Here is a 26,821-nt window from a genome sequence, read left to right as displayed (position 1 = left end):
GCATCACTGATTCATCTTGCTCCTCACAATTCTTTTCCTTTGATTCTCCTCGATATGAGACACTAACACAGTCAATACGCCACCATGACCACCTCCGAATCCCTCGCTTCCCCTCCCCCCTCTTCCAACCCCTCCTCCATCTCCACCCCCACCCACATCCGCATCTTCACCCTGAACTGCTGGGGCCTCAAATACATCGCCAAACATCGCAATGCTCGTCTCGCTGAAATCGGTCGCCGGTTAGCCATTGCGGATCCTGCCCCGGAGATTGTTGGCCTCCAAGAATGCTGGACCCAACAAGACTACGACTCTATCCGCCAGCAAACCCGCCACATCCTCCCCTACGGCAAGTTCTACTACGGCGGTATCTGGGGCGCCGGCCTCGCCATTCTCTCCAAATGGCCCATTGAAGAAAGCAGCATGTATGGCTATCCACTTAACGGACGTCCGACGGCCTTCTTCCGCGGCGACTGGTACGTCGGGAAGGGAGTTGCCTGTGCGCGCATCCGCTTCGGACCTGGAGTCCAGGATGTCGCCGAGGTCTTTTGCACGCATCTACACGCGCCCTACGAACGGGAACCCAACGATTCATATATTTGTCATCGGACGGCGCAGGCATGGGAAATCGCGAAACTGATGCGGGGTGCTGCGGAGCGGGGTCATCTGGTTATTGGTCTGGGAGACTTTAATATGTTGCCGTCGTCGTTTGCGCATCAATTGGTCCAGGCGCATAGCCCGGTCCGGGATGTGTGGCAGGTCCTGCATCCAGATTCATCTGTTGGAGCGGCCATTGATCCTGTGGAGCAGAAACGGGGGAAGCCTGTGCCGTCGGCGGAGTTTAATATCCTTGAGAATGGGGCTACCTGTGATGGAAAGTTTAATACGTGGCGCTGGGAGAAGGAGGATCAAAAGCGGTTAGAAAAGGGTGAGGAGGTGGTGGTCGATAAGGACGCTCCGTGTCCGAAGGGCAAGCGGTTGGATTATATCTTCGTTGGAGACGGCGGGTATGCTCCGTTGTATCCGGCACCGCGGTGGTCGGTTGAGTCGACCCGGCTGTCGATGACGGAGAGACATCCTACGCTGCGGTGCTCGTTGAGTGATCATTTTGCTGTCGAGGCGGTGATTACTCGGGTTGGGGTTCAGGTGGAGGGAGATACTAAGGAGAAATCCGTGGCTCCTAATACCTCCCTGACGTCGGATACATACGATATGATCCTCGAGATGATCCACAAGTATGTGCAACGAGAGCAGTCGCAGCTGCGCTGGCGACTGGCACATTTTGTGGCGTCCGTGATTGTGTCAATTGGTTGTTTCATTGGGGTCTGGTGGACCGGCGACCATCTACCCTACGTGGCATTCATCTTGGTGCTGGTGAGCACGCTGAACTTTGGTGCGGGCATCTTGGACGGACTAATCGGGGGACTGTTTATGTCGAGCGAGCTGCGCGCGCTCAAGGAATTTGAGTGGGAGGTACAGAATGCGAAGCAGATTGCAGGTAATTCTAATTAATTTACTAGCATATACATATGTAAATATATCAGATAATGTTTATATTTTCATCATATCCATACATATTCATTATTTATGTCCATATTCATCCATGCCCATATCGATATCGATATCCACAACCATGCCTCCGTCTTCCCTTTCAACCTCATCCATCCCCCTCCCTCTCCCCCTCCCCAAATAGTATGTCAACCTCTCATCCATCCATCTCAGCTGAACCTATAATTCCCACTCAGATACCTAAACCCCCTTCCCCCCCCAACACCAAACCCCCAACACCCCAACATAGAAACGGACCCAAACCAAGCCACAAACCCAGCAGTATTCCAATCCCTAATATTTATCACACTAAACCACCATACCTCCTCCATTTTGACACCCAGAACACAGAATTATGTATATGATCCAAGAGAAGAGAAGAGAAGAGAAGAGAAGAGAAGAGAAGAGAAGAGAAGAGAAGAGAAGAGAAGAGAGAAGCCAACCACCATCCCTTGAACTTCTTCCTCTTCAATAACTAGTACTAGCTTCTTTTGCTTCTTTCCTTCGTTCGTAGATTTCGGTATGATATGATATGCTTTCCTCTTCTCACCCAGGAAGATAAATTGAGGGTGAGATAGTAATCGGGATTAATCGTTGGGTAGTGGGTAATGGGAGGGATTTTGTTCCCTTTCTATAAATTACCCTTCCTTCCCATGGAAGTATTGAAGGTGATGGGGAGGGAATGGACAGTGTAGCCTAACCCAACACAAGATGAGGAATGAATGAAGATGAATTCCATTTAACCCAACCTAACCCAACCTATTGAAAAAAAGAAGGGAATGCGAATTCGAAGCCCCAGAGCAAGAGAAGAAGAAAGAGAATAGAAGGAATGGATACATATTGCTCTCTTCCTCATCTAATCTTATCTGATCTGATCAGATCGATCGTATAGAGCTTCTCGTATGTATGTCTTCTTTCTATTCAGACTCTCTTCTCTCGATGTAATATAATCTGATATAATAGGATGATTCTTTCCTTCAGTTTCTGCTCATTTTCGTACCGAGGGAGAGGGAGTGCGTATTTGGTGTCTTGCAGCGAGAGAGATCGAGTCGGAGAAAGAAAGGTCTTGAAGGATATTTGCTAAGCGGACGGTTCGAAGGAAGATGGGTGTAGTGCAGTATCTAGTGGACAGTTTCGCTTAAGGATCGGTGCTGGGATATGAAGAGGAAGATTCCAGCCCGGATGTCAGCGAGCGATGAAGGTGTCATAGTCTTCGATCAGAGAGATGGTGGGTGGTATTGCGGTATCGAAAGATCCCGTTCTGGGTTGGGTTGATCGACATGGGTTATATGGAATGCGTGGGAAGAGAATCGGGTTTGGTTCATGTCTTTGCTTCTTTCGTCTTGTTGGAGTTTGCTCGGGTAGGAAAGATATTGTTTGGTATGAAGTGGATCTTCATCTGCTGTGTGTTTCTCTCTATTTTATTCCCTTCTTTTTCTTCTTGGAAAAAGCATGTGGGATAGATAAGAAGGGTTGGAAGGATTGAGACCGGGGGATTGAAATCCGCTTTCTGGATGTATTTCTCCTGGATGGGTTTCCCAGATGTTTGGAGTGTTACATCTCTCCTTCAGTCCTATCATATAGTCTGGACCATGATCCGTGAGAAAACATGGTTCCTGTCCATGGATTTCAACGAATTGATAAACCCACCCAGCTCGCCTCTTTGCCTTCCATGGCGGTCATAATATCCGCTGTTGGTATTGGACCTTCTCGTCTTGCTTGTTCTCCAGTGGCATTATAGCGTGTGTTCTCTGGGAAGCAGACATGGTCGGTCTTTTGGATCCCAACGGATTGATAAACAGCCCCGGCGCATCTGCGCATGAGATTTCTTTGTGATGGTATCGGATTTCTTGCATTTTCGTGTTTGCCCTCTGTGTTTCCACTCTAGCGTGTCGTCGTTGGGGGGATCTTCGTCGGTGTTCGTGGATTCCAGCAGGTTGATAAACCCGCCCAGCTCGCCTGTGAACTTTCTAGGGATATGATATATCCCCTTCTGGTATTGGCTTCCTGTCCCTTCGTATAGGTCGTCCACTCCCATGGTTCTGTATCAACACCTGTGGGAAGACTTCCTTCGATATGTGTAGAATCGGTGTTATCGGAGCTGGCAACTGGAATGGTGATGGTGTGAGAAGCCCAGAGAAGGTCCCAGGTTCAGTGGACAGCAGCCTGGTCATCAGATGGCTTGGTTCGAACGAAACTGGGTTCTTGGTCACAATTTCCTCCAATCTGTAGTTGGGGTCATGCTCATAAGTGGGAATCGTGTGAGATTGGAAGGTGTACTGACATGAAATCAATCGAAGTGAGGTCGTTCTTTTCAAAGAGGTTCGAGCCCCACAGTTGGCTCAACACTCCCAATGAATTAACTCTGAGCTTTTCTAGAGGGATTGGGTATCGGTACATGTCCAGCTCATGTCGAGTGAAGACATCTTGCTGATGGAAAATTGGGATTGAAGTATCGGATCATATTAACGCCCTGATTGCTTCAATCTTCAAGCACTGTCATATCTCTTCCGTGAGGTATGGTATGACTTCTTCCTCGGTATCACGAGATGCATCGTTCGAGGGCTTGTATTCGTGGTAATCACGTTCAGCTTCTTCCCAGACCCGCTGTGTGACTTTGAATAGCAAATTTGACGCATAGCGCTTATCCTTGGCCGTTTGTTGCATCAGTGTGTAGAGCGAATGAGTTATTGGGCTGCTTGTGATGGGTATGCTAGTATATGTGGCTCTCTGTCGGTCAAGGACACACATCAGATCACTTGCATGATCTGAGACCGCCCCATGATTTCTTGCCTCCCACACAGAACCCCAACCAAGGGTTAGGATACGGTTGAGAGTGTTATGCCGAAGGCAATTAGCTTCAGACTGTTGTCCAAGCCATATATTGATCGGAGTCCTTGCAGAACAATACCTCGGGCTGAAGCGATCAGTTCAACGAGAACATGCCGATCAGTGAGGTTTCGTTCCACCCTGCAAGGACATCTGACCTCTCTGGATAGCACAGTACCGTGAGACCCATTTTTGAGATGTTCATGTTCCAGCTCTGCGAGAAGAGAGGAGTTTGTGCACCTGCCCAGGCACGACCGACCTGGGGCCTGGGATGTTTGACCAGGCCGGAACCACGTAGCGAGAGCACCGTGTCGAACTATTAGATTGAAATGAGATTTGGTCTTGTTCGTTTCCCTGTTGACAGAAACCAGATCAAATCCAACATCCGCTCATTAGATGTATTTATCATGTGACGAGGCCGGGTTGCTTCCCAGAATCTGTTTTCTGTCCTATCACCAACCAATGGTCTGCTTTGTAGTCGCCGGCTGGAGATGAAGAAGGAATGTAGTGGGTTTGAGTGCAGGATCAAAATCTGATATGTATGTCTTCGGGGAGGCTGGAATTGGATTGGTGAGTATGTTGAACGAAGTCAAGAGGCCGTTCCAGAAGGAGAGCAGGAACATGAATACGGTGGTCATTTAGTTCCTTGGATAGGATCTATTGAAAGAGGTCTGTAGATCAGATTAGGTAGCAGGAGAAGCTATACATGGACATGGTCTGCCCTTTCCTGTTTGTAGGACGGGATTGGGATATGTGAAGTGCGGCAGGACAGTGTAGGAATCTCTCGGAGTCGTAAATGGACTGCAAGGGACAGTGGCACGGTTTTCAGGGTAGAGGAATCCTAACAGATCTACCTCTCCATTGAGAGGGTCATTCTTGGACGGAGACTTGTATTCATTGTAGTAAGGACAACAATGTCGTATGTCTCGATACTCCCTGTCGATGCTTTAGCTGATCTTTCCAGTGATTGCTCTGATAATGGCCATTCGCAACTCCTTGTTCAGGAACTCTGTATGTCAGACACATCCTGTAGTTCGGCGGGTTATATTCAGGATGAAATCAAATCATAGGGAATGCCGCGATCCCTATTCTCATCCCATGTCGGTTCATCTCTACGTTGAGGGATACAGGATCCAGAGAAGCAAATTGAGACCCCGGATTGAACGAGGTAGAAGAGCCAGGTGTGTTCCATGTCATGAGGGCACTGACAGATCTTAAGCCAATCCTTAGAGTATACACAGACTCAAGTCGAATGGTTCCCGACTGCGCTAGTTCCGAGCTGGACCTTAGGTCTAACTTCAGGGTGATGGAGAAGGATATAGGGAAGTAGAGTAGTCAGAAGGTCCCTTTATCATGGGTATTTCGGTGATGTGGATAAGATGTGAATCCTTGCTAGTCTTCCCCTAGGAAATAAGTTGAAGCAGATACAAGACCGCGTGGAGCAAAACAAGCCCAGACATTGGGACTTTCCATTGTGAGGTCGCACACCACCACGCATATTCTGTCTCAGGTTCCGTCTGTAGTCTGCTTCCATAATATGGAATGTAGAGGGGAACTCGTCGCTCCACCTGCATCGCTTACCGGGATATGCTGGTTATTTTCCTTCACGGCTTCGGCAAGATCCCACCTTCTAGGAGCGATTGAAGCTGATCGGACCCAGGCTTGTTATTTAAAATGTAGGCAAAGACTGACCTGGATCCCAGATGAACAATGCCTTCGCCAAACGTATTCGGCGAAGCACCCTTGGATGGGTTACTTGCATCCCCGCTCTGCACACTGCCTGTCTCGTGTCTCCTCGCCGAGCATAGCATCATGATTATTGACGGTAACGATATGAGAGATGGCTTCTTTGTGTTTTTGCTGTGTATAAAACCCGCCGAATTCAAGTATATGGCGTGGATACTGCGTTGGTTCAAAATCAAAAGAAAGGGGGCACATAATCTGTTCCTTCCTCTGTAAATGCTGTATAATAATGAACAAGCTGCTGGGAGAAACGCTGGCCTGGATAGCATCACGAGCTTCTGTAAGGCCAGGTTCCCTTTGAAACTTTTGGATGGCATGTTGGTTTCAGCTGCGTAGAATTCGGTCAATGTCATACAGGTTTCTTTCATACTGGTCAGATCGAATGACGGACGTGCTCAGAAGATAGATGACAACACAGATATTATCTCCCCTGCTGTGGCGAGACGAGTATTCGAGATATCAACAGCCCCAGAGCGAATGAGGAGGGGAACGAGACAAGTCCAGGATCCTTGAACCACCCCGAAACAATTTCTTGCTTTTATCGTTGCCAACAGGCCATTATAGGAAAACATGAGTTGTCAAAGGTAAACCCCCCGTTAAAATGCTGGTTTTAGTCCAGCATCCAAAGCCAAGCCAAGCCAAGCCCTAATTCGGTTCGTAATCCCTTCCTGACTCGAACCTTGGTTTGTCGTGTGAAGCCTCCTCCCACATCGGGCCTTTGCTACTCGGAACTAGGAACGAGAAGATGGTGAGATCAAGGCATCAGGTGATATTCGAGGTTCGCTAGGTCGTCCCCAGCAACGATGTACCTGAGTAGTTGCCAGAGCCACCATGGAGATGATAAAAGCTGACTCCTAGATTCCGAATCCAAAGTGATATCCAAGGTTCGTGAAATCGTCCCCGAGTCCTGGCAGCGATGTGTTGTCTTGGTGGTTCATGTCAGCATTGCCAACGCCCCCATGGGCGACCCCGGACCAGCGAGCATATGATAAGGCTGAGCGTTAGGTTCTGGGTCCAAGAAGACAGACACACAGTGGTATCGCATGTGTATGCCTCCACGCGCCATGAATTCTTCGTGGCCATGGAGGCAGTTTTTCCATAGAACAGCGATGACTTCACTGGAAACATTCCCAGTTGCAGACCATGCGAGGCGACAAGTAGGGTAGAAAGGAATATTTCTGGCTCTATCTCGATCATGGGAATGACGGGGATGACTTCGGTTTGGTGGAAGGGAGACAACTTGTGTCTTGGTCTCAAAAGGACTGCTCGCGGGTGTCGATGGGTAGAGGGTGAGAAACTTGTGTTTGAAATGTCTGTCGCCATGTTATATGATTATTAGACATTGGCCTCTTGATAGGCCTAGGCCTGGGCCTGAGCCCTCCCTGGAGGTGCCCCGATTGCTGCAGAGGAGCTGCAGAGAGCAGCAGAGGAAGAGGGGCCTTTTATGGCCGCGGGTGCGCCATGGATTATCCAAGAACAGGGAGTCTGCCTCTTCACGGCAGGCAATCACCGGCTGTGTTGGGTGAGATCCTGTGCAACGTCGGGCATTTTAAGGAGGTAGTCCGACTTTATGGTATCTGCATCTTCCTACACCTAGTCATGTCGGAACTAAGCGGCATGTCCATTCTACAATTGCTTGGCAGGTTTGCAATGGTCAATTTGATTTCATAAAGAGTGTCATAACTAGAAGACGACGTCATTCTCCCCCCTGGCAATCTGTACGTCCAATCTTCTAGATCAAAGGTGTCATATGAAAGAGTAATGCTAACGCATCTGTCACGTCCTGAATCAGGATTACTTGGCACACTCGCGCTGGCGCTCGTCAAAGATCTGCAGCGCCTCTTCAGCCGCCTTGACACCGCTGAGCACCATGGCACCAAAGGTAGGTCCCATGCGGTTGAAGCCGTCAATTTCAGACAGCTCCATACCGCCGATGATCAGTCCCTTGGTGACCTCACGGGTGTTCTTGACAATGGCATCCTCGGCCGAGTTCATGTCCAAACCGCGCATGCCACCCAACTTGTCGACAGTGGCCATCGACACCAGTCGCTTGGCCGAGAAGGCACCGAATGGGCCGTCGTGGCCGGTAGTACTGATAATGACCGGGGCGTTGATGGTGTTGGGGTCCATGCACGACTGGTCGTCGTGGTGGAGAGTAACTAGGGTCCAGTTCACGACCACACCGGCAATCTGAGTTTTGCCGTCGGCAGTCGGACGAGTGATCAGGTCCTCCACGCTGGTGGCGTTGAAGAGTTTGACGTTGGGGAAGGAGAGAACCTTGGACAACAAGGTCGAGGTGAAGAGGGAGGCGTGCTTGACCACAACATAGTTGGGGTTGGCGTCTTCCTCGTAGGGCACGCCCAATTCGTTCAGAAACACCTCCGCGGGCCGACGCATGATCATGGCGGAGAAGAGCTGACCACCCAGCCAGGCACCACCACCTACAAGAGTCAGTGCGATGTTCAATTGTACGAAGGAACTGGCAGACCAACCAGGGGAGACGTTAGCCTCGACAATGGCAATCTTCAGGTCCGGACGGGCCTTGGCCAGGACATAGGCCGTGCTCAGACCGCAGGAACCGGCACCGACAATGACAACGTCACTCTCGGCATACTTGTCCAGGTCCTGAAAGTACCGTCTAGTCATGGCACGCGAGACCTGGCTCTCGCGAATGGGAGCAAACTTGAAATCATCCCACTTGCCCGCAAAGCGGTCGAGCAGCTGGGTCTGAGAGGATCCAGTAACAGGAGCGGTCTGAGGGACCCCGACGTTGGCCTTGATGCCGGTAGGGACCACAGTGGGCTCGAAGATGGCAGCTGGGGGAGACATGGTGACTATCAACTGTTAGCCATTCCAACAAGCAAGGGACGAGGGAAGGCATGATCCTTTCGCTGGTATTATCCAGATCAAGTTTAACCGTATAATCTCAGAACGAACCCAACGGGACTGAGGCGAACCCCAATCCACGGAGGAGAACGAACACCGGTCCATGCCCAGAATTACCTGAGGTACCTGATCCATGAGGGTCCAGCCGAAGATAGCATGACTTCCATCGGAAGTGAAGTAGACTGGAGATTACATTGCAGGGGTGGTTCTAGGAAGAGGTTAGTAGGGTGCATGCTTGCAGCAAGCGGGAGAGGATGACTTGTGATGATAACTCGACTGAGTTAGTTGAATTGGATGGATGGGATAAAGAGAAGAGAAAAGTAGGTGGGGGAGAGAAGAGGGGCACTTTAAATAAGGCGGGGGACGAGGGGTCGGTACGACGGTACGTAATGGGCATGACAGCGGGGTGGAGCTCTGTCCTCCGCCTGGCCTGCCCGACTCTGCCCGTGTAACTTTAAACCGGTGAACCGAACAAGTAACCAGGTGAAGTCATTCCAAGGAAGATCGTCTGTTTGGTTTCGTGGTGGAAATGGCTTCACGCCGATTCGTCTACTGCTTATACGGCATCGAAGATTTGATTCGCCAGGAGCTACGCTGGGATGCCGAGTCCCGAAACGATGAAACAAATCGTAAGTGAGTCATAGTATTGGTCCATTGTCTCTTTACGAGTATGTACAGTTTCCTTCCTCTTCACAATATCCCGATGATCTATCTGTACGAGACGATTGGCAAGATGGGAGAGTTTCTTTCTTTCGGCCCCGCTAGATTTCCATGATCTCGCTTACCCGGTAAATTGTAGACATTGTAACTGGATCCAGTAGAGTAGTCATAGAATACCATCTGGCAGAGAGTATGACCATGGCTGAGGACCAAGCGGCGAACTGCTTCGAAGGCGTCATCCGCGTAATTTTGGAGGCCATTCCTGAGGCCAAATTCCCAAGAGAATCCGGTCCGCAACTTCGACTGCCTTGACTTGAGACACTGGTTCTCTTCCTTAACCTCCTCGTTGATGACCGTGTTGTTGACCGTTATGTCCACATTATCCGCATCGCCCTTGAGATCAAAGTTGGACTTGAAGGTATAGACGAGCTCGTCCTTATTCAACAATCATCATACAAACAATGTAGAAAGTAGTGTTCCAGTAAGAATGACGATGCTAAAAAACATCCCGGCGGAGCTTTGGTAATAACCAAGACAGAGATAAACCAATAGTAGGATCAGTTGCAATTTGGTTGACCATCGCATTGTCTTCTTCAAAGCCATGATATTTGATAGTCTTGACTGATAATTTGACAGCAGACCCTGCCTTGTCGAAAAGAAGCGACATTTTCTTCTTTGGTTATGTCGTTGTGGGATCAGCTATCAGCCGGATTGCCATGGAATTCATTTAGTGGGAGGTCGATTGAAACAAGTTCTAACCACTGTATATCTAGGCGTATATTGTAAATACACCCATAGATCTATTGATAGTCGAGACTATTGGGTAGTCAATAGGGACAGACACATTTCTTGCTGGCACGCAATCTGGGGGAGGAACCAAACAGAGGTTGAACCCAGACAGATGTCACATGTGGTTCTAGAACCCTAGTATGTATGCAGACTCAGGTGGTTTGCTCTGTCCTATATGCTAGGTTTGATATCTGTATCTGCACAACCCTATTGAGGGTCTCCGAAGCATATAACGCAGGACCGGAGTGAGGATAGCCTCGCGGAGCTGAACACGCATTCCCAACTGGCTAGCTGAACCGTACCCAATGAAGGCGATTCCGCTATCCAGCAGCGCTCGCGACCCGACAGGGACTGCTACCCTGTCCAGGTTAAAAGTCATGGCAGAACAGCCGGAGCACTCATGGAAAGGCTGGTAAATCAACCCACCATGGGCAGATCCACGAATTGAGCCGAAGCACAGTTCGCGACCCCGACTTGCTGCGGGACAAAGATATCCCATTGAGCCCTGGATATACTCTCAGGAGGAGGGGGCGTCCCGCGGACACACGGACCCTTAGTAGCCAAGGTGGCTAAAATATTCGCAAGAGCAACAACATCCCCATTGTGGTTAATATCAGAGGGGTGCGAGGAGAGGGCACCGCAGGAACCAGACATCGCCAGGAGCACCTGCGGAGAAAGCAGACTACCTTCCAGAGTCCTGACCATTTTCCTTGATTTTGATTCAGTACAAAGCAGGAAATCATTGGTGTCCACTTCTCATCACCTTTTCAACGAGAACAATCGTTGATACTTCGTATCTTGGCCTAAATGGTCAAAATGAAGCTTCAATTATGCAGGCCAGGATCTGGTTCGATATCCAGAGAACCTTTAATGAAGAGGAATTGTAGGTGTCTCTTCAATAATCATGCTGTTCATCCATAATACGTGATAGTTGTGACAGCTTTCTGTCGATGTAGAGGCAAACAACCCTATCCTGGCCCCAAGACCATCATATATCTAGCCATTTGTCCAAAATTGTCAATAATCGGGGCATTTGCGGTTTTCCAAACAAACCATGCATAGATTAGTCAAATCTGCCGGCCATCTATAACCCCTTGTGTCTGCCAGACAGTGTGTCCGACACCATAGACCCACGCGTCGCTCGGTTGGACGGTTGAAGGTGGCAGATGATCACATTTGTGCTCCCCAGACCAAAGCGCAAAAGTCAACGTCATTCATTGACTTCCATGATCATTTGTCTTCTTGAGTCTGTAATTGATTGACAAATGTCCAAATATTGTCAGCTCGAGAGTTCAACCTGGTCAGTGTCGAATTTGGTTCTTTGCTGCTTGGTATGATCCCAATCAATGCATCTGTAATAAACATTGTAGGCTGCTTATTTCTGTACCGTATCGAATATATCCATCGTACCCACGAAACATGGAGCACCAATAACTTCCCTCTATTGTAGAGGTGATCAATACCCTAAACACGAGGGTATCGACCATATCCCTCTGGTTTCCTCTCGGGTGATCGTCCCGATCTTGCAGCTAGACCGTCAGCTCAACATTAATTCCATCTGAGCCCGCGTCATAATCATATCTTGCAAGTCACTCCTGATGGTTCCTTGGTTGTTTTGTGACATAAATCCATAGGATTTTCTGCCCAGTCTCTGGATATGGGACAGTCATGATGATCATCTTAGGAAAGTCGTCTGAGCTAGCTGGTGGTGGTACCAGTCTGCTAAGCCACAGGCTAAAGTAAACCTTTTGCCTGTCTTTTCGGGAATGACCCTATACAAGAGCCTCACTGTATATGCGGTATTTGGCTTGTGGGCCATCTTGGTTATCATCTTTGTAGGTTGTCTTTCGATAAGACCTTTGAAATATGACATTTTGGCTAAGAAATAAGGGGTCCTCTAACGGGAATTGAAATGCGGTATGTTGCGTTCGAGGTCGCTTAATTCAAGGGATGGTTATTGGTGATGGTTTTGATTAAATGGGATAATTTTTATAGGGGATTTGGTATATTCCAAGCATATTGATCCTGTGGGAAGAGTTCAGGTGTAGTAGATGGAAGTGGAAGAGAGAAGAGAGGGATGGAGAGGAAGAGTGGGAAGATATAGGTCCGAAGGATTAACTGGCAATTTATAATTGGGTTAAAGGAGTTCAATAGGAAGGAATTGAAGGGGCTGTTGTGATGAATTGATACCGTGACAGATTCATGTCGATGAATATATGGATGGTGGTGAAGGTGAAAGGCTCAGGAATATTATTGTCCTTGTCGCAGCATTGAATGTAGATACGGCTTGGTTAGACTCGGTCAAGACAGTGACAGCATGATTGGGCTGCAAACCCTGTTAATGTCTTGCTATCTTGGTAGACAATATACTTAGTAGCAGTCGTCATAGAAGCTATAAACATCCGAATCGGAACGAGTCAACATGATAGAGATCTTAACCAACTGCTAGCACTACTTCCCAAGCAGACTTTTAAATGCACCCTGCTCCCTCCCTAGCAATGCCTGCGGCGGACCTACTTCCACAATCTCTCCCTGCTCCAACACAACAATCTTATCAGAATCCAGAATAGTATCCAGCCGATGCGCCACTGTCAGAATGCTGTACCCCTGGAACTCCACCCGTAGAAGTTCCTGAATCAGACCATCGGTTTCCTTGTCAATGTTACTCGTCGCTTCGTCGAGAATCACGAGCTTGCCCCGAGTGAATCGCATCAGCATAGCACGCGCAAGAGAAAACAGCTGTTGCTGTCCAGCTGAAAGAGGGTAGTCCTTCAATGGGGCATCGAGGCAGCTTTCAGCAGCAAGCGGCGCATCCGATTCACCGCCAGACCCTCGGGAGGTAAAGATACTCCATAGCTTGACCTTCTCCAGCGTGGCAATGATCTTCTCGTCGGTTATCGTGCCCGTTGGATCTAAATTCTCACGGAGTGTGTCGGACTTCATGAGCAAAGGGTCTTGCGGGATGGTGATAATGCGGGATCGGATCGTCTCGCGTGGAAGATTTTGAAGGTCTAGATCATCGATCATGATGGTTCCAGAAGAAAGTTCAATGAGACGGAGAACACTGAGGAGCAAAGAGGATTTGCCACTGAGGAGAGTTAGGTATGAACATTGGAAATTCGGGCAGTAGACAAACCTTCCAGTCCGACCACAAATACCAATCTTTTCACCGGGCGAAATATGTAGGGAGATATGGTTGATAGCAGTGGATTCAGAACTGTTGAGCATTAGGGGTGAAACACGCTAGATCGGACCTAACTCACCTGTAACCTGCTACAATCTCTGTGAACTGAACTGTACCTTTGTCAGGCCAGTTTGTGGGGGGCTCTTGGCTCTCGCCTGGCTTGCTTTCAGGCGCCACATCCTTTTCGAAGTTTCTAACGCGTGATATCACGCCCAGTGACGCTTCCAGCCGTGTCCATTGATCCAATGTAATCAACAATGTCATACTTGCGGTTATAAGCACGTTCAAGGCAATTCCAACTTCGCCACCACTTAAGGATTCCCTGTAGGGTATGGTAAACAAAACAAATGAAAGGGCCAATGCAGCGATGATGAGATCCATGGCGAGGTGCAACCACGCTTGAAGATACTCAAGGTTGTACTCGGGCTTTTGGGAAGTGTCGACGCGCCTGCTGTTGTCTGTAGCAAATGCATGCTCCCAGCCAAACGCACGGATGGTCGTCAATCCTTCAATAGTATCCAAGAAGCTGTTGCTGACCAGAGATGCCGACTCCATGTCTAGCCATTGGAGTTGTCGAGTCGTGTGGAGATAGAAAGTCTGAATCCCGTAAAGAGCCAGCAATAAAAAGGGAAAGGTGAGGCCCATGTATCTCTGGGTTGCGATTAGCAGAAACAGCTGTCCAATAAGTCTGAATACATTGAGACCCGTGGCTGCACATGCCCCAGGAAGCATTCGATCGATTTGCTTGAGATCTTGACTGAACCGTGTCAAAGTTGTGCCGTTATCCGCGGATGTGAAAAAGGACAACGGCGCACGGATGACAGTACGCAGCAGGCGCTGATGAATCTCCATGCTAGATTTGGGAGCGAGATGAACAAGGAGCATGTAGACCCAACTGACGTTCGTGACCCAAGTGGCCAGCGCCAGCAAAATGTAGATCGTCATATAGAACCACTGCGGCCAGTAGCCATCTGCATCCGTCCACCACTTGAGCCAGTATTGGGTCACCACACTGAACACAGACATCGCGGCCATCGCAAACATGACGATCGCAGCATTTAGCTTGCCCATGGAGTTGAAGTAGTATGAATAAAGCGAAGGGTCTCCTTTCTGTCGCACTAGATCCATTGACCGTTCCGGCTCATCTGAAGAGGGCGTTTTGATTTCGCTGTTCTCACTTTCGTCGGCATTTTCCTGGTCTTTCCTGTCAGGCTCATGAAGAATCAGCTTGCTGATATATCCGCTTTGAGCTCGAAGTTGCTCCCAAGTTCCCTGTTCAGAGACCCGCCCATCATCTCCCAGAACCACAATATAATCAGCCAGTGGGAAGTGTTGTGCTGTCGGTGTTAGCGTCAGTCTCACTGCGGTCATTTTGAAAACTCACTAGTATGGGTAATCAGAAATACTGTTACTCCGATTCTGCGAAGGAGGCCGTTTTCTCCGAGCAATCGGTCAACGATACGGGACTCTGTCTGAGCATCCAATGCACTGAGGACATCGTCGAGGACCATGATGCTAAGTTTCGAATAGACCGCACGCGCAAGAGCCTAGCTAGATTAGCTGGAAGCGTAGCAGCATGCTGAGCAGTACTTACAACCCGTTGGCGCTGGCCACCAGAGAGTACAATTCCACCGCTGCCAATCACCGTCTTATCGCCCTGTGGCATTCTCTGGATATCTTCCTTCAAGTCACAGGCATACACGACCTTCTGATACCACAGTTGATCGATCTCTCCTGAGCCAGGAGGGCCGCAAATTAGCTGCTGAACTGTACCGTTCATGAGCCAAGCTGACTGCGCACAATATGCGATAGTTGCAGACGAGACCAAAATAGCACCGCGGCCCGGAGAGATCTCCCCGAGGATGGCCTTGGCGAGTGTAGTTTTGCCAGTGCCCACAGCGCCCGCGCAGAAGACGAGTGATCCTTGGTTGATTGACACACTGATGTCCTCCAGAACTGGCTCAGCATCAGGTGCAGGACGGATGGTTGCTTTTTGAATCTCTATAGCAAGAGACTTATTTTGGACCAGGCTGTCCTCACGATCTTCATACTTCGAGGCCTGGGCTCCGGCACCAATCAGGACACGTCTGTCCTGGTGAGATGGGTTCAACAGATATTCCTGGATTCGTTCGAAGCCTGAAAGTGACGATAAAAGGGCAGGAATCTGGGAGATTACGACATTGACTGGCTGCGTCACATATGTAATAATGGCAATCGAAGTAAAGGCCGTGTTAGTATCCAGTCCGTCTTGGCCACGGAGCTTAGCTTGTATAGCATATATAACGAGAGTCAGGACGGGGGCCATATTCTTGACCATCCCGGCTATTTCAGGTTAGCTGGGAAAAAAATGGGAATAAGCAAACGTACTGATAAAGTTTAAAAGAGCGAACATTTGATTGAACACGATATTTGATTTCAACTCACTCCCACGAGCGGTGTTGATCTTAGTGGCCATATGCCCTGACAGCCCCATCATCTTGATGATTTTGATGTTTTCGAGAAGAGATGTCGTTAATGAGACCCGTGCCTCTGTTGCCTGGCTCCATAAAATCTGTCTGGGGCCCAAGTTGGCTGCGACATGATTACTGCCCTTCGACGACACTATCTCTGTCAGTTACATTCGTTTGGAAGTGACAATGACATACCAAGAACTAGCGCGATAGGAACAAGACACGCCCAACCTAGTTTGGACGCCAAAAGATACATTCCCACAACCAGCTGAAGAATAGCCAGCAACACTTGATAAAAACAGTGGACAGACTGCACAATGTCCAGAACATCATTGCCAATGAGTGTCACCGCAGAGCCCTGGAAGTTGTTGCCCACTGTCAACGCTTTGTCATGGATGATGCCTATCACAGACCCTTTGACCGCCAGGGAGGCTTTAGTCTTGGCTATCTCCCTGAAAGCATTGCAGATCTGCACCATGGTTACTATGGAACTGAATGTAATGGAACGGGGCACTGTACAGCTTGGCCAACAAAGATACCAATCACCGAAATGATAAGTTTCAAGGCCTCTAAACGTTGTTGCTCATTTGACAAGGGGGCCGTTACAAAGGTGATCATGCGACTGATGAATAGAGGTTGGGTGTATAGGAAGATGAGCTCTAGAGACAGACTTGGGAGGACCTTTGCATTATGCCAAAAGGTGGATTTGATAGTTGCAAGGAGGAGGCTATATTTGCCCTTGGGGTTTGCTGAGATGGTCAACACAGAGGTCAACGACTGGGTCAATTGACTTACATCGCGTGCCCCAGTATTCCGAAATCCGATCGCGCAGCGACTGAGCAGACAATTCACTGTGCATAGAAAAGAGATCATCGAGGACAAGGATCTGTTTATTGCCCTTCCGGAGCAAGGGAACGATCCACCAGAGGAATGCCTTGCTCAAGACACTGGTGGTCTCCTCCAGAGACACATCCTGCCACGGTTCGCGCAGAATAGCCCGTTTGTCGTGGGCCTCTAGAATCAGAAATAGAAATGACACCACCGGCATGGCAAAGTTCCACGGAGGAGAGACTTCATTGATGATGATATGGACCCAAGCGAGGCGGACAATATCTACAACCAGGACCACCAAGAGATAGATGTTCAGAGTTGCGGATGGGCTGACGGAACGGCCATGCTCAAGGAATGACAGGAGCGGAACGAGAAGCGAGGCCGTAAACGCGACTGCGGAGGCGGCGATGACTATCGGATTGTGCGCGGCAATGAGCGAGATCAGGGCGACAAGGTTGAGTCCAGCAAGCACAAGAGCAAGCAGCTAGTAGATCGCGAACATGGTGAGAATTGGGACCCAGGAACAAAAGGTATGGGAAGCAACCTACCAATTTCCAGAGCCCCCTATAATTGGGGATCACTTTGACAGGCTCCCGACGCAACCGGATGCATCTCCATACAGCAGAGACGATGAAGAGGGTGGAGGGACCCAGCACCCAAGATGGGGACGACGGAGATGTCAAATCCCATGCCATGATTGACAGGGTCGGTGTGGTCGATGGCTAGACATTTTACTGCGGTCTGGGCTGTCGCGTCCGGCTGGTCTTATATAAGACGTACCGGGCCAATGCCTGGCTAGCTCTTTGACATTCGTAGAGGTTCTTGAGTCACGGTGAGAGGTCGACCGTGCGGTGCACCAAGTGGGGACTGGCAGCGGTGATGGTCGGGAACCCGTCGGAGTCGAGTCTGATAAGCACGAGAATACGAGGCTGGGCCCCTGACTGAGTGAGATTGAGTCAGATCAAGCATTGAAGTGCCGAGAACACCTGCATCGACGATCTGTCTGTTTATAATGAGTCATGCCGTCTGCAGTCTGCAGTTTGCAATGCTGCTTGAACGTTGGTAAATATACCGGTCAAAGATGTATGATGAGCGAAGAGATGAAGAGATTCAGTCGGCAATGGCTCTGTGGGAAGAGAGAGGGGAGGAAGTCCAGAAGTCTTCGGGATCTCCTTGCCCCAGGCAAGCAGGCAGCCTTGGAAATGAACCAATCTCGTATAGAATATCAAAATACCTCGTAGGTACATACTGTAAGGTTAAGTAGTAATTATCTATCCGATGACCCACAGACCCTGATCTAGACGATCAACTTAGCCATTCCAGAACCCTTCCCCCATCTTCTTACATCTTAGACAACTCCCTCTCGCAAATCCCACGTATCTCCCTCCACAACCTCTCCTGCAGCCTCATCCCCTCCTCACTCGTCACCATCTCCCCCTGCGTAAACAACACAACACAACATTAGCACCACTTTCACCACCAATTCAATTCAACACAAAACCAACAAACCAACAAACCAACTCACCTAGCCAACCCATCATTAACCCAAAACCCCCCATTCCCCTCCTCCCCCAACAAAGTCGCACTAACCAACGACCTCCCCCCTTGTTCCGCCGTCCTTCCACAATACCAATACATCATCCTGGTCATCCAAACAAAATACCAAGGAAACTCCCTCCCCAACTCCGTCACCGAAAACCCGGGACAAACCACATTCACCCACACTTCATCCCTCGCACACTCCATCAACCCCTTCATCACATACATCGTCAACACCTTAATCACACAATATGATCTCTCCACCCCAAAAAACTCCCTCGAACTCACCACCTCCAATATCCCCCCTTCGTTCACATCTAGTAATCCTATCAAATCTTCCCGTTTGGCATACACATGTCCCACACTGCCCGTTAGAGTCAATTGTCCTAGTTCCCCTTTGCCTCTTGCTGGGCTTTCTCGTTTCAAAAACCTCATCACCCCCATCCCGACCATCGCTGTACTGAGGACATTCACCTGTAAGGCTTCTTCCCACCCCGTCTCGTGGACGAGTTTATACTTCGGTGCTGCGATTCCTGCGTTCAAGACCGCAACGTCCAACCCTCTTTCCTCGCCGAGAAGATTTCCCAGGTTGGATAGGAATTCCCGTACGGATGCAAAGCTATTCTGGTCTAGCTTTAGGATTGTGATTCGATGCTCTGGGTAGTTTGTCGCTGCGATGATACGCTGCTTTGCGTCTTCGCCTTTCGAGGGCGTGCGAACACCAAGAATGAGATGCGCTGCGTCCAGACGAGCGAACTTGAGTGCGGCTTCGAAGCCAAGACCTGTGTTGGAGCCCGTCACGAGGACGGTCTTGTGTGTGAAGGGGTGGGAAGGGTCCTTGGGGGGGTTCTTGTAGGCCCAGCGTTGGTAGGGGAGTTGAGGGAGGGCAGGGGGTGCGGGGGGGCCGAGGAGGGTGGAGATGGGGGGAAGGGTGGTTGCTGTTGCTGTTGCTGTTGCTGTAGTCATTGTAGATCGAATTGAACTGAATTGAGATTGAATGATGGTTATAGGTAGAATGTGGTCTACGGGGTTTATATACGCTGGAGATGCATACAATCTTTGATGTGTATACGGTACCTAGAGGTATCACTATCTACTAGAACAAAGAGTAAAAGTATATCGGATCTGGTTCGTCAGAAGCCGAGATGATCCTTCGCGGGTGGCCGCGCATCCGAAGCAGACGGGCTGTCGGGCCTGGATGGCGGGGGGCCCGATTGGTGGGCATGGATGCCCAGGTTACACTATACCTTATTTCTTTTCTAAGGACTTGGGGTGGGGTCCATCTCTATACCTTGGCTTTTGTGATACTTGGCTACTGCTAACCCTAAATCTTGCACTTGTATGGCGAGTGTTTGGCTGCCACTATTCGGATGTTATGTTGCGAAGATCATAATGGGCTAGGGGGTTGTTGCAAGCACATGGTTGAGTATTGTGTTGAACTATGTACGAATCAATGGCATTACTGTAGTCAAATAACTATATAAGAGTTCGGTAACCGACAATGCATACGTCATAAGCTTTTGACACATCAGGCCAGTCAATATACTATGTAAAGTTCAGCTCATCCATTTCAAGTCCCCCGGCAATCTGTCTAGATCGTCTCCCATCCTCCATTGTTGATGTCCGCCTCCAGCTTGCGGCTGATCGTCGCCGGGATGCCATGCGACAACCACACGTCTCGAAGCAGCCGGTCGTAACGTCTTTGGTTCAGGATCAGTTGGCGGTTCCGTCGGAGGCCCGGGTCAACCTCGCCATGACGGTCCAGGTAGGGTGCATAGTGCCATGATCCATTCTGGTTGTGTAGATAGAGCACGGTGCACTTGCGGATGTTGATGAACAGTCCAATATTCTTGCCACATCTACTCACAGTTAGCAGTGTCATTCGCCATGAGATCCGGGAGGAAAGCTTACTTCTGAACGTGCTGGTTACAACCGCCCAGCTTGTTCTCCATGCAGCACACAGCCTGCGAGCAGAAGATGTCACCGCAGAAGAGGCAAATACTGGGGTCGCTCAATTCCTTCTTCGAGTTCGGGCACCGCCGCCGGTTGGCCTCTTCAATCAAACTGTCGTAGTACTTGGGAAGTCCGACTAATTCGAAAATGGCAGGGTGGGGAAGGCTGGGCCACAGCTTGTGATCGGCCAACCGAATGCCCGAGCGGGATGCATTCCAGTGGAATATCCACCCAGAGACCACGGCATCGAACGGTTTGCCACTCTCCCTTGCCGAGCTAATGGAGGCGAAGATCTGGTCGACCGATGGCAGATTCAGGATCTTGGTGAGGCGGTCCAGCTCCGAGGCATATACGTCGTGGAAGCCGGTGTTCGGGAACTCAACGCCGTGCTGAACATGGAGCAGAATCACCACCTTCCGGAGGAACGTCAAGGCATAGCTCGACACAAGACGTCTCAGCGAGATCAGGACCTCAGGAGTGACAGCATCTTCACCATCCCTAACATAGCCAGTTTCGGCAGGGAAAGACGACCCTCCGGCGCGGCCCACCGAGTTGGCTTTGAGCTCGGCAACTATGGAGTTGAAGAAGTGGCGACTAGCGTCAAATCGAGGGTCCGATTGGTCAAATGCCGACAAGTACTGGTCGTCACCATGCTGGGCTAGCTCCTCCTTCAGGCCCTGGGGACAGAGAATGAAGGTGACCGCGACCTTGACCATTTCCGCCACGTAGCACATCTGGATCAGGTGACGTATATCAATCGGCAACACTGGCAAGAGAGAAAGGGAGCACTCGGCCAAGAACACAAATGTGTCCTTAGCTAGCAACGGCTCAATTTCACGCACGTCATTCAGCAGGGCGGTGCCATTCAGGCAGGGATGGCCGATGAAAAGCTGACAAATCTTCTGACGGTGCAGCTCTTGGAATTCATCTCCGCTGTGAGTATGAGGCCCGTTGGCATTGTATACACAGCCAACCGCAGCATAGGACAGCGCACTCTCGGCTAAAACCCGGAGATGCGTCAATGTCAACTGAGGAATTTTGTCTAGCAGTGTCGATCCTGGCTCCGATTCAACTCCGCGCTGGGATATCTCGGCAGCGGCGATACTGAAGCCGAAGCTCTGGAACAATGAATCGGTGTGTAACAGGTCATTCGTCTCGGTGGTATCCGGATGATGATTGAATGTGGATGGAATGTGATTCATCCGGATGGTTTGCTTCAATCGCTTGTAAATCTGCACAAGCTCGGACATGGGGCTACCGCTGAGGGCTGGAGCTTGTTGCATCGGGCTGGTAGTTGTGTTGTCTTCTTGCAATGGGAAGATTCCGGGCATCGGCATTCTCGCCTGTGGCAGATAATGTGCAGTTGATGGAAGAGACGGCGAGATGAGCAGTTCAACTTTAGTCGCCAGCGGAGGAACCAATGTTTTGGATAGATAACTGGTGAATAGTTCCTGGTACGACGACTGGACCTGCAAGTCGTTGTTCTCCGTGAGCAGTGCGTAGTGGCGAGGTTGCGAGAGGGATGACTTGAGCTCTGTGTTGATGAAATCTTCAAAGGATACAGACGGAGTCAGCGCCCCCGGGTATGATTCCTCCTTGCCCTTCCAGATGATGGGAAGGAAGGAGTTGCCCAGGGCCTTGCAGAGAGGGCAAACGAATTCTTTGTTGAGCAGACGCTCCGGGTGATTGCGCGCGATCTGCTGCGTGTGACGGCGATGGGTGGCAGTGAAGTAGACTTCAAAGCACGAGTAGTGCATGATGTGTCCACAGCCCGTGGTAACCGGCCCGCGAAGCGTGTTCTTCGCGTTGAAGCCTTTACTCAACCCGACCTTCTCGCTGATCACTTCGCCACCGGTCGAGTCCAGTCGGCGAACTGTGGTGCGGTTCTCTCCCGCCACGCCGAATGGACGGATGTGCTCCGCGGACTTGTCCAGGCTGGCTGGGGTCCTAATTACCTCCCGAATCCAGTCAGGATCGCGGATGTCGGTTAACCGCATGATGCTGCTGTCTTGGATCAAGGCGAATGTTCCGTAGAGGCGCGAGTCATTGGTCTCTTCCTGGCAAAGAATGCAGGTCCCGCTAGGGTACTTCCACAGCTTGGATTCCGGAGCCGTTTCAGGTTCGGACTCCAGGTCGCTAAAGTCCTCCTCGCCCCAATCAATTGCACCTTGGCTGTTGAGGAAATTTTGTTGTTGCTGTTGAAATTGGGCCATGACCCTTGCTTGCCTTTCCAGGGCTTGTTTCTTTTTCATCTCCTTCTCATTGTCCGTATCGATGGCTGGCGAGCTGGTGTCGACTCGATCGAACGGGAACTTGAGAGAAGCGGTAGCAGAGGCGTACGCCTGAGGGCGCTTCTGCCAGAGCCTCTTTAGGATATGACGGATCTTTGGCCCACAGGCGGAGAATTCAGTCATGACCGAAATCTTCTCCAGAAGCCCAACGATCGTCAATGGACCGGCCTGAGTAGTGTCCTTGGCCTTGGTCAAGGCGTGCGACACAAATGACGGGGAGGACCCATCTGACGTTCCCTCTCCTTCGCTGCTGTCCTCGAGTGATGCCGCCAGGATCAGGTGGAGGACAACCTGCAGGAAGGTCTCCACACGGGTGGATGGGATGGACGGGGTACGCTCCTTGGACGACACGACATAGTCCAAGCAGTGGTGCACGATTTGGGCAAAGACCAGCGTCCTGGTAAACCGAGGAAGGTCCGAAAACGCGCCGGATGTGATCTGCCGTAGCTTCGGCTCGAAGACGATGTCAGATGCCTTCTTCCCAGTTTTCTTAGCCACCCACTCCCGGTAGATGTTCTCTGCTTCGTCTCGCTGGTTCTTGCTGTAGTGGGCGCTATAAGGATCAATAAGGTCGATGTATTCCGGCTTCAGCTCAAACGTTCCCGTGTCGTTCAGGCCTTCCGGCGGACGGAATCCCGCAACGTCGTCGAGTACAGTCTGGAACATATCCGAGTCAAGTAGTTTATCACTAAGGCGAGTAGACAGGTCCGAAAAAGAAAGAGGCTTGAAGCACAGGACATGGGCAATATCGCGGCTCATGTTTTCGCGCGTCGCGCTGTCGCTATCGTCCACGGCGCTGAGCGAGGTCCGGTCCGTCAGCAGGATGACCAGCAGATGCACAAACTCCTCAGCGACGTCGATGATCTGGCTGTCTTCATAGCCTGCCCGTGGCATATAGTCTCTGGTCATCCAGTCGATCATGCCAAACCGGTCCGCGATTGACGCCAGGACCCGGCTCGGGTCACAAGTCACTAGGGCGGTCTGAAGAAGGAAGATGTCACGATAGTAGGCAAAGTCGCGGGACGACACGCCGCGGTACTGGGACATCTGGTGCCTCAGACTGAGACCGTTGCGCACCCACATGCCGGCTTTCATCTGCGCGAGCCAGGCGCAAACCCGGAGAGGATAATCAAACATGGACAGCAGCAGGTCTTCAGGAGCCAGCTGACCATCGTGGATAAACTTTTCATTTCCAGCATGCGCAGCACTCAGAAGCACATCCCGCATCAGAGTGTTGCTCACATTGCGGCCACATTCCAGCAGCCACGACAGTGTGTAGTGGAGGGCGTGGTGGAAACTCATCGAGCCGCGTTCCACTACAAAGTCGACTACACGGTACCGGGGACTCGCTGCTGGTCGACTTCGAAGTCCAGCGGGGGTAGGGTCTTGAACCGTACGTATTCTTTAATCTCAGCCTGGTCAAACCGCTTGCGCTCAACTCCCGTTGAATGAACCACTGCCGCAATGGTTGCCGTTCGAAGTGCCCGCAACAGCTTTTGGCCGCCATCGACCTCCGGGTTGCGGAAGGCCTCGCAGAACTGACGGCATAAACGGTTGATCTCTCGCATAAGAATTGAGGCACTGATCCAGGCGTCCGTCTCGTACTCAACATGCTCCCCAACCGCACGCACGTTAGGGCAAATACCCTGCGACAGCTTGACAAGGTCCAAGAACTGGGAAAGATAGGGTTCCTCCGTCCGCACACGGTTCTGTACGTATTCGGACTGCAGGAGATATCGTAGATCCAGGAAGAAATGGTACAAGCGTCTATTGGTCACAGAACCGGCATCAAAAGCCAGGGTTGCGTTCGGATTTACTTCGTACGGTTCACCAACCTGCCGCGTCGTTAGGAAGGTATACAGGATGGCCATAACCTTGGTGAGGAAGTTCCCGCGAAGCACGATCTCCTCCGTGATCGAGGGGGTCGTGAGAAGTTGGAGGGAGAGGTTGACGATGGAGTGATCTGGCTCCCGGTCTGCGATCAGGTACAGCTGCGCGAGCGCCGTGTACAGGGCCGACAGACGTAAACCCATGATTCTCTTGAATTGAGGAACATTGACGACGGTGCCAATGTACAAATCGCGAAGGTCGGTCCGGGTCTTCTTCCATAGACGAAGGTCAAATAGGATCATCCAGTCCAGGCGTGTCCGCTGCCACAAATCCTCGTAGGGAGGGATGTGCTCCCCGATGGCCGGGAGGGAAGGCCGGACCTGCCAGTGACTCGGGGTCTTCGCAGGCGAGGGTTTGACCACGCCCGAGGGGGTTTTAGGAATAGCCACATACGACATGGGCGGAAGCTCACAGGTTTCGACGGAGTTGGACTCGTTTTCTGGTTGTTGCATACTCTGATCCTCATCCTGGTTTTCGGATGTTGCTAGTGATTCTTGTTCCCGTGGTTGCTGAGCGCGAGTGCCGGGAGACGCAGGCCCTCCAGCAAGACCAAGGATGGTCTGAGCAATGTCAAAAGCGTCATCCGCATTGCCCATGACCATGTCTTCATCATCATCGACCTCCCCACGTAGTCGGGTTATTTCAAGCTCCATGTCGTCGTCTTCATCGTCAGCATCATCATCATGGGTCTCCACGAAGTCTTCGTCTCCATCACCACCCAATTCATTATCAATTTGAATCTCTTCATCTTCTTCATCCTCGTCGTCGTCGTCATCGGCAGCCAAAACCACCTGCCCCTGGGGGGACACCGTGAGCATGACAGTGCGGTACGGGGCATTCTCCGTCCTTTGATGGTCGTCGATGCCCTTCATTCCAACATCTGCATTAACGGCATTACTGCCATGTCGCCACGTACTCAGGAGTGCTTCACACACAGTGTGGCGTAGAATCTCGTTATCGTCCAGTATACTGCAGCCAGATATATCTGCCAGCCACTCCACGATGGTCCCGCACATTTGCTCGCGGAACGTGTCGCGGGCAGACCGGATCGTAACCGTGACCTTGATCTGCTCGATGATCTTAGACACCGCCAGCAATCTCTGCAGATCCTTGGAATACTTGACGACACTCCTTCCTATATCATTCGTCTCATGGGCTCTATCATTACCAAAGCGGTCCCGTTCCCGACAAGCCCGGCTGACTTGATGAGCGACATCGCGGATGGTATGCTTCTCATCGTTCCAGAGGGCAAGTGCAAACTCCGGCTCTTCTTCGGCTTCATCTCCATTTCCATACCACCCGGGACGTAGCCGAGATGCCTCTTCATCCTGCTTGATTCCCTCTTCCGTCTTCGGCAGTCGCAGCTGCTCAGGGGAACAAGAAATGACATCGCAGAAATAATCCAGCACTCGCGAGATGGTCAACCTGATGCTATCCAGGAAATCGCGCGGCAGCTGAGTCTGAGCCCGCTGTTTGCCCTTCTTATCGTCACTGTCGGTATGAATGGCGCAGAACAACGGCAGTCGCCATGCCTCCTCATCCCCACAGTCACAGCAGCCGCAGTTTCCCGACGACAGAGAGATTTGATACTGATGACCGGTGTGGTCGGAAGCGTCGAAGCAGCGACTGCACAGAACGCAGGTGTCGTCCGCGGCGCAGGTGATACAGCGGTATGTTGCCTCGCCGGCCCTGAAAATATGACCACAACGTTTTCCCCGCGCCGCCTCGGTGTATTCCGCACCTTCTTTCGCACCCTGGGCTTCCGCTAATTTCCACGTCCCGGCCGGGACTCCATCGGGAAATAGTATACGGAGATAGTCCCCGTTAAAGCCGGTCAAGGAGTGGAAGAGAAGCTGGATGACATCTTTCTCTGCCTGTGGCCCATAGCGATAGCTGTGTATGGAGGGGAGCCCTTGAAGGCTTTCTCCAAGGATCCTTTCCAAGTCCGCAAGCTTCATAATTTACCGCCTTTGCGCTCGAATCGCGGAACTCATCTGGGAAGTCCAGGAAATGAGGGATGAGGGGATGGTAAGGCGGATGAAGTGAAAGGAAGCTCCGGCGGGCGGGCCTGTGATCTTCCAGTCTGGGATCGCTCAGCCGACAGGGCGTACTTTGAGTGGCGGCTAGTCGGTTTCGATGAGCCCGGATGGAAGGGGCGACAAAATTGGTGGATGGTACTGAGGCGGGAAATCCCATGTGAAGTAGAGGGGGGAAAAAATCTAGATCAGTCG

At 50.8% G+C, this 26,821-nt stretch overlaps 7 protein-coding genes across 7 annotated transcripts; 2 read left to right on the top strand and 5 right to left on the bottom strand.

Moving 5' to 3' along the window:
- Positions 1–84: 84 nt before the first annotated feature.
- BO94DRAFT_555005 (inositol phosphosphingolipid phospholipase) lies at positions 85–2,245 on the top strand (the record flags this gene model as incomplete). The annotated part of the gene is made up of 2 exons (XM_025613761.1): positions 85–1,495; positions 2,241–2,245. The coding sequence occupies 2 exons, from the start codon at positions 85–87 to the stop codon at positions 2,243–2,245; spliced, it is 1,416 nt and encodes a 471-aa protein (XP_025469558.1).
- A 3,540-nt stretch (positions 2,246–5,785) lies between these two features.
- BO94DRAFT_380850 (uncharacterized protein) lies at positions 5,786–6,771 on the bottom strand. Its single transcript, XM_025607262.1, has one exon. The coding sequence runs from the start codon at positions 6,483–6,485 to the stop codon at positions 5,979–5,981; it is 507 nt and encodes a 168-aa protein (XP_025469557.1). The 5' UTR covers positions 6,486–6,771; the 3' UTR covers positions 5,786–5,978.
- A 1,140-nt stretch (positions 6,772–7,911) lies between these two features.
- Positions 7,912–8,946, bottom strand: thiA (thiamine thiazole synthase; the record flags this gene model as incomplete). Its single annotated transcript, XM_025613760.1, has 2 exons — positions 7,912–8,558; positions 8,610–8,946. The coding sequence occupies 2 exons, from the start codon at positions 8,944–8,946 to the stop codon at positions 7,912–7,914; spliced, it is 984 nt and encodes a 327-aa protein (XP_025469556.1).
- Positions 8,947–9,392: 446 nt separating this feature from the next.
- BO94DRAFT_544536 (uncharacterized protein) lies at positions 9,393–9,975 on the top strand (the record flags this gene model as incomplete). The annotated part of the gene is made up of 3 exons (XM_025613179.1): positions 9,393–9,451; positions 9,493–9,632; positions 9,803–9,975. The coding sequence occupies 3 exons, from the start codon at positions 9,393–9,395 to the stop codon at positions 9,973–9,975; spliced, it is 372 nt and encodes a 123-aa protein (XP_025469555.1).
- A 2,788-nt stretch (positions 9,976–12,763) lies between these two features.
- On the bottom strand, positions 12,764–18,007 carry BO94DRAFT_622626 (putative multidrug resistance protein). Its single transcript, XM_025617092.1, has 10 exons — positions 17,466–18,007; positions 16,882–17,401; positions 16,606–16,835; positions 16,282–16,555; positions 16,004–16,237; positions 15,231–15,958; positions 15,021–15,183; positions 13,716–14,973; positions 13,589–13,669; positions 12,764–13,540 (listed from the first exon to the last, which is right to left on the bottom strand). The coding sequence occupies exons 1-10, from the start codon at positions 17,610–17,612 to the stop codon at positions 12,904–12,906; spliced, it is 4,272 nt and encodes a 1,423-aa protein (XP_025469554.1). The 5' UTR covers positions 17,613–18,007; the 3' UTR covers positions 12,764–12,903.
- Positions 18,008–18,258: 251 nt separating this feature from the next.
- On the bottom strand, positions 18,259–19,422 carry BO94DRAFT_512868 (NAD(P)-binding protein; the record flags this gene model as incomplete). The annotated part of the gene is made up of 3 exons (XM_025609824.1): positions 18,259–18,354; positions 18,375–18,387; positions 18,452–19,422. 3 exons carry the CDS (start codon positions 19,420–19,422, stop codon positions 18,259–18,261), a joined length of 1,080 nt encoding a protein of 359 aa, XP_025469553.1.
- A 467-nt stretch (positions 19,423–19,889) lies between these two features.
- On the bottom strand, positions 19,890–26,548 carry BO94DRAFT_564544 (putative ubiquitin-protein ligase E3 component (UBR1); the record flags this gene model as incomplete). Its single annotated transcript, XM_025614432.1, has 4 exons — positions 19,890–20,315; positions 20,368–23,795; positions 23,817–24,016; positions 24,040–26,548. 4 exons carry the CDS (start codon positions 26,546–26,548, stop codon positions 20,048–20,050), a joined length of 6,405 nt encoding a protein of 2,134 aa, XP_025469552.1. The 3' UTR covers positions 19,890–20,047.
- Positions 26,549–26,821: the final 273 nt, after the last annotated feature.

Source organism: Aspergillus sclerotioniger (genome assembly GCF_003184525.1).
Source record: "Aspergillus sclerotioniger CBS 115572 chromosome Unknown BO94scaffold_8, whole genome shotgun sequence".
Taxonomy (NCBI): Eukaryota; Fungi; Ascomycota; class Eurotiomycetes; order Eurotiales; family Aspergillaceae; genus Aspergillus; species Aspergillus sclerotioniger.
Note: the sequence above shows the minus strand (reverse complement) of the source record. Positions and strands in the feature narration are given on the sequence as shown.